At 54.3% G+C, this 6138-nt stretch overlaps 2 protein-coding genes across 3 annotated transcripts in view; one reads left to right on the top strand and one right to left on the bottom strand.

The window, feature by feature from the left end:
* The window catches only part of LOC129679803 (chloride channel protein ClC-Ka), a 12260-nt gene extending 7915 nt beyond the window's left edge, over nucleotides 1–4345 (top strand). For both annotated transcript variants that reach the window (XM_055611252.1, XM_055611251.1), the window contains 6 exons: nucleotides 446–659; nucleotides 1735–1868; nucleotides 2594–2682; nucleotides 2776–2859; nucleotides 3917–4003; nucleotides 4298–4345. In XM_055611252.1, the coding sequence (XP_055467227.1) occupies nucleotides 446–659; nucleotides 1735–1868; nucleotides 2594–2682; nucleotides 2776–2859; nucleotides 3917–4003; nucleotides 4298–4345 (656 nt within the window). The remainder of the gene's footprint in view (nucleotides 1–445; nucleotides 660–1734; nucleotides 1869–2593; nucleotides 2683–2775; nucleotides 2860–3916; nucleotides 4004–4297) is intronic.
* Nucleotides 4346–4959: 614 nt separating this feature from the next.
* Fam131c (family with sequence similarity 131 member C) overlaps nucleotides 4960–6138 on the bottom strand; it is a 16016-nt gene continuing 14837 nt past the window's right edge. The window contains exon 7 of the mRNA XM_055611176.1: nucleotides 4960–5775. Within this exon, the coding sequence (XP_055467151.1) occupies nucleotides 5516–5775 (260 nt within the window). The 3' untranslated portion in view covers nucleotides 4960–5515. The remainder of the gene's footprint in view (nucleotides 5776–6138) is intronic.

Genomic DNA, 6138 nt, shown 5'->3' with positions numbered 1-6138 from the left:
CTCTGTCTCTGTGTCTGTCTGTATGTCTGTCTCTCTGTGTGTATGTCTTTCTCTGTCTTTCCATCTCTGCTCTCTGTCTCTGTGTGTGTCTGTATGTCTGTCTGTCTGTCTGTCTCTCTCAACAGGGTTTCTCTGTGTAGCCCTAGTTGTCCTGGAAGTCACTTTAAATCAGGCTGGCCTTGAACTCAGAGATCTGCCTGCCTGTCTCTGTCTCCCAAGCGCTGGGATCAAAGGCATGCACCACCATGCCTGGCTCCCAGCTCTCTCTTAGATCTGCCTTTTCCCCATTCCCCACCCCTTCTGTATCCCTCTTGCCTGGGCAGTTTTAGCAGTTTTCTGTATGTGCCCTCCAGTCATCTCTGACCCTTGCCATGATCATGCTATGTCCACCTCGCCCTCTGGGTGAACCTGGCCTGAGTCACCCACAGTGATCCTGTCCCTGCAGGTGCTGCCGCCTTCTCGGGGGCGGTAACCCACACCATGTCCACGGCGCTGCTGGCCTTCGAGCTGACTGGCCAGATTGTTCACGCGCTGCCCGTGATGATGGCAGTGCTGGCGGCCAACGTCATCTCCCAAAACTGTCAGCCCTCTTTCTACGATGGCACCATCATGGCCAAGAAACTGCCATACCTGCCTCGGATCCGAGGCCGCAAGATCGGGTGAGCCTCAGGCTGACTAATGGGGTGTCCAGGAAGGTCTGGAAGCTAAGGGACACCCCCCAAATGCCACCGCAATTGCCCTCAGGCCACCTTCCATCCCTCAACCTCCCCAGAGCTGGGAGAGAGCCGGAGCTTGGCCATTGAGGTTGAGCACCGGCTAGGAGACGCATCTCTCTTCCCTCTCCTCCCTCCTGGCTAGGTGGTCAGGAGCTGGGATGCAGATGGGGTCTGAGGTCCTGCCTTGACCACAATGCACCCAGCAGATTTTGTTCCCACAGCAGCAGGGCCAGAGGCTCAAGATCCTCTGTGTCTATGGCCTGCTCTAAACCCATTACCTTGTTGTCATATGGGTGTGCCTTTCCTCGTGCTCTCAAACCTGCTATAAAATTCTCTCAGGCGCAAACAAACAAACAAAACCAAAAGAAATTCCCTAGAGCTGAATCCTGCTAGGTGGTCCGGCCCCTGTGGAGCTGGTGTTGGAAAGCTGAGGGTGCGGAATCTGCCCGATAGTGAGTCAGTCTCTATGCTCCTTCCTGCGGCAGAGTCCTGTGTGTTACTCATTCCTTCAGTCCCCCTGATCTTGCACTCATCAGCCAAAAGTATTTGTTCTTGGTACACTAAAACATCTGACAAAAACAACTTCAGGAAGAAAGGGTTTATTCTGGCTCACAGTTTGAGGGTGCGCAGTCCATCATGGCGGTGGGGGGTGGGGGTAGCAGGGGAGGGAAAGGCATGGCTGCAGGAATGGGAGGCAGCTGGTCATAGCCACCATCAGGAAGCAGAGAGAGAGACAGAGGGAGGGATGCTGGTGCTCAGCTCACCTTTTCTTTTAGTGTTAAGTTCAGGACCCCTGCTCATGGGACGGCACCGCCCTGGCTTAGGGTAGGTCCTTCTACCTCTGTTGATACAGTCTAGAGAGTACTTTGCTGAGGTCTCATGACTCTATATCTTGTCAAATTGAAATATTAACCGTCAACTATCACACGTGGGTCCTCTCCCAGTGAGGTTCCCTGTCTTGTCCTGGGGGCTGTCACCCCCACTGCGGGCCCTGATACATCCCTCCGTCTGCCCACAGCTCCTACCCTTTGACTGTGGCTCACTTCATGAACTGCACCCTCACCACACTGGCCAAGGACATGCCCCTGGAGGAAGTGGTCCAGGCTGTGACCTCCACAGATGTGGCCCAGTATCCCTTGGTGGAGACCAGAGGTACCTAGCTGGGTTAGGGGGTGCTGCCTGGGAGGAAGGGTGGAGATCTCCCCTGAGTGTCGGGGCAGAAAGGGCAGGTGGGGTGTTGGCTCTGCCTCTGAATCCAGACTTTGCCGTGTGACCAGGGGCAAATCCCTTAGCTTCTCTGTGTTTTGGTTTATTCATGGATGGGATGGACATAAAACCCATTGCTAACTTCCATGTGTGTGTCATGTTTAGAGATGGGAAGGCTCGTAAAACAGCCCAGGAATGGCTATTGGGTTTCTATTCAAGGATGATGCAGCCATCCGCAGCTGCCAAACATCCACGTCTAAAACTGGTTTCTGTAGCCAGGACAGTTAAATGCTGTGCCTCTCAGCCTTCATTTCCTCATCTGCAAAGGGGGTGTCAGGTGTCCCAGGAGATGGAAAGTTCTGTAAATTTCCTGAGACATAAGAACACCCAGCATGTGGCTGGAGAGAGATGGCCTTGGTTCCTAGCACTCTCATGGCAGCTTACAACCATTTCTGACCCTAGTTCCAGGGGCTCTAGTACCCACTGTCCTCCGTGAGCACCAGGCACACAGTATGCGTGGTGAAAAGATGCAGGCAAAACATTCATATACATAAGCTAAAAATAGTAACTGTTAAAAAGAAACACCTAGCCTGTTCTTGGCACACAGTAGGTGCTCAGATTATGTGATGTCTATCTTTATAACCACCCCCCTGAACCCCTGCACTTCCTAGAGTCTCAGACCCTGGTGGGCATCGTGGAAAGGACTCACTTGGTGAAAGCCCTCCAGACTGAGCCTGCTTCCTGGGCTCCAGGCCAAGAGGTGGGTTCCCCTGCCAGCGGTGGGGACAGAGTTGGGGTGGGAGCCTGGGAATGTAGGCTGGCTCACGCCCCATTGTCTTTCCCCAATTGCCAGCGCTTTCTCCAGGACATCTTGGCTAGTGGCTGTCCCACACAGCCGGTGACCCTGCAGCTGTCCCCAGATACCTCCCTGTACCAGGTAAGGGAGAAAGTGGGTGGGGAGGGAGGACCTGATGGGGAACTCAGGCTCCACCTCCTCCCTCTGCACGGTGTTGTGTACAAACACACACACACACACACACACACACACACACACGTATACGTGCCTAAGCTTGGGAAACACATGCTTCTGGGTGGAAACACATGCTTGTTAGTTAGAAGCCTCCCATGGGGCTGGAGAGATGGCTCAGCTTTAGGAACACCAGCGGCTCTTCCAGAAGACAAGGGTTCAATCCTCAAAAACCGTATGGCAGCTCACAAGTGTCTGTAACTCCAGTCCTAGAAGATTCAGCACCCTTTTCTTGTATGCACACTCTTCAGACATGCAGGAAGGCAAAATATCCATGCACATTAAAAAAAAAAAAAAATTTGGGGCTGGAGAGATGTCTCAGTCTACTCTTCCAAAAGACCCGGGTCCAATTCCCAGCACCCACAGGTCAGCTCACAACTGTCTGTAACTTCAGAGAGCTGACATCTTTACACTAATGCACATAAAGTAAAAGTAAATAAATTATTTTAAAAAATCTGGGTGTGATGGCAAACACCTTTAAGCCCAGCACTCAGAGGCAGAAAATCTCCATGAGTTTGAGGCTAGCCTGGTCTATAAAGCGAATCTGACGACTCCAGGACTACACAGAGAAACCCTGTCTAAAAAACTAAACAAAAAAAAATTTTTTTAAAGATTGTAAATATCACACAGGGACCCCGATGTGAGGCCCTCCCCCTGGCCCCTTGTGTGACATCTGGTACATCATCTAGCCTCTAAAAGCAGGCACTTGGGGTGGGGTGGGGGTGACAGACACAGTCTAGGAACCTAGCTATGGTCCCAAGTTGTCTCTCCTTGAGGCTGGGTTACCTGGACCAAAGGCTTCCTTCTCCCCAAAGCCTTGCTTCTCGCGTGGAATCTGGCTCCCCCTAGTGGTCAGAGCAGACACTGCCGGCTGGGCTCTAGTCTTCCACTCACCTGGCACAGAGAAGGGTGTGTGGGCAGAGGGGTGTTCCCTGACTCCGACACTTCCTGTCAACTCCCCTTTCAGACGCACAGCCTCTTTGAGCTGCTGACCCTGCAGAAGCTGTTCGTGACATCACAGGGCAGAGCTGTGGGCTCCGTGTCCTGGGCGGAGGTACTGGAGTCTTGAGGGCGGGGCAAAGCGGAGGAGGTGGGGGTCCCAACGTTCTCCCTTTCAAAGCTACACAGAACGCTGATGTAATCCCATCCCTTGGATTAGAGTAGCCACTGAGCCTGGGACACCAGTGACCAGTCTGCCGCTCTCTGGGTTCAGTGTCCCTTAACTATGCCATGGCTCCAGCAAATGTACCGACTTGGCCATTAAAGGGGTGCTCTCAGTGATGAGGATCAGAGGTGTCTCCATCCCCGCTAACCCTTCTCCTCCTCCATCCTTTTTTCTCTACTCTAGTTGAAGAAAGCAATTTCCACCTTGATCAACCCACCGGCCCCCAAGTGAGCCAGCCTTGGGATCCAAGCCAGCTGAGAGCTCCGGAGGCTAAAGCCCCGTCCCTCCTCCCTCCCCTGTCCCTCCAGTGAAGCGCAGCAACTCAGAGCAGCAGGCAGCTCTACCCAGCCTGAACAGGGCTCCGTATTCATTCTGGCTCTCCCACCCTAAGAGGACAACATCTCTTGTTTGGAAGAAAAAGAAAAATCACTCTGGTAGACGTACCTTCTGGGATTATCTGTTCCTAACCAGCAGCTCCTGAGAAAATAAAAATAAAGCCAATCCCCAGACCCACTGTTCACCCACCTTCTCCCCCAAGGGTTTGTGCTTGGCCCCTTGTGTTGGCCTAAGTTAAGCCCTTGAGGTAGCTGGTGCTCACAGGCTGGGCCTGGGGCCCCTCAGCCTCCATGCCTTAGCAGGGAGATGGAGGGAAGAGTCCCTACCAGGTCATCTGTGTGTGTGTGTGGTCCTGCCCTCCAGACTTGGTCTCCCCGACTGCGGTACACTTGTAAAGTGGAACCCCTCAGGTGTTTGTGTGTGGGTGGCAGGAACCCTCCTTAACCCCCCAGACCCTCACCCAGGGCCCGGCAACATGCCTTCCCCCGGGAGACCCGGTCAAGTTCATCCAGAATGAACACACTACTTTAATATCATCAGAGATCTCTGTAGGAGAGGAAGGGGGTGTGAGGGAGGAGACGTGGGTCCTCTTGGCTGGGGAGCTTGGGGGTCACAGAAGAACCACATAAGAGGGGAAGGACAGACAGACTGTCCAGAGACTGAAGAGAGTCCAGGAATGGCATGACCAGAAGAAAAGGTCCCACCTTCCATGAGACAAATGCACAGGGTGACTGGGGAGGGGCTGAACCCAGGTCGATGATCCTCCCCATCTTTCCGGGGGCCGACTGTCAGCTCTCCTGGGGCTTGTTGCCTTGGTATCCGATTCGAGTCCTGGAGCAGGCTGTGGGCAGAGACCCTGGAGGGGCCAAGCACAGAGCAGGGGCCTCCAAAGATTGAGGGCAGGTCCACGGAGGCACTGAGTGGTCCACAAGAATGACGGCCACCATCCCTGCCACACCCCACCCTGTGTCTGTACTGAGGAGCCAAGAGATGCTCAGCTAGATGGGTGCGCTGGTGCAGCTGGCTCCCAGCAGGGTCCGCAGACACTGGACTGGCCAGCTGGCCTCAGTTATAGAACACTTCATCCTCTTCTTCTGAGAGAGAGCCACTGTCCACTGATGGCAGGGAGCCGTGCAAGTGGGCTCCGCCGACGTCAGGCCCCTGAGCCCCGGGCAGCCGCTGCCGGTGCTTCTGGGTGGGGCTTGGGGGCTCCTCTGGGGAGGGCCAGCCGTCATCGAGGGTGAGGCCAGGAGAGCAGGCTAGGAGACTGTCGTCCTGTGAAGGGCCACTCAGGAGGCTGTCCTGAAGGTAGATGCTCTCTAGGTCTAGAACACCAAAAGGGGGTGCAGAGGAGAGATGAAATTCTGCCCACGCCTACCTCCCTGGGCATGGGAGGCCAGGCAAGGGTTGGGGAACCTGCTATGTCACTGTTAAGCTGTGTGACCTCAGACAGGTCTCCAAATTTCTCTGAGCTCAGTTTTCTCCCTAGGACAGGGAGATAACAGCAGGGAGAGAGAATTGGGACAACAGATGGTCCTTCTGGTCCTCTGTCCCCTACTTATCAAATGAGATAAATCAATGGACCTTCGCCAGGACCTAAGTTTGAGAAAGCAGCACCCACAATGCACCTCAACTTAAGCCACACCCCGCCCAGTCTCACCTTTCTGCTCAGGCCCCCCCCCCCCCCC

The sequence above is a fragment of the Psammomys obesus genome, unplaced genomic scaffold (genome assembly GCF_907164565.1).
Source record: "Psammomys obesus unplaced genomic scaffold, mPsaObe1.curated_primary_1811, whole genome shotgun sequence".
In the NCBI taxonomy this organism is placed as follows: Eukaryota; Metazoa; Chordata; class Mammalia; order Rodentia; family Muridae; genus Psammomys; species Psammomys obesus.
Note: the sequence above shows the minus strand (reverse complement) of the source record. Positions and strands in the feature narration are given on the sequence as shown.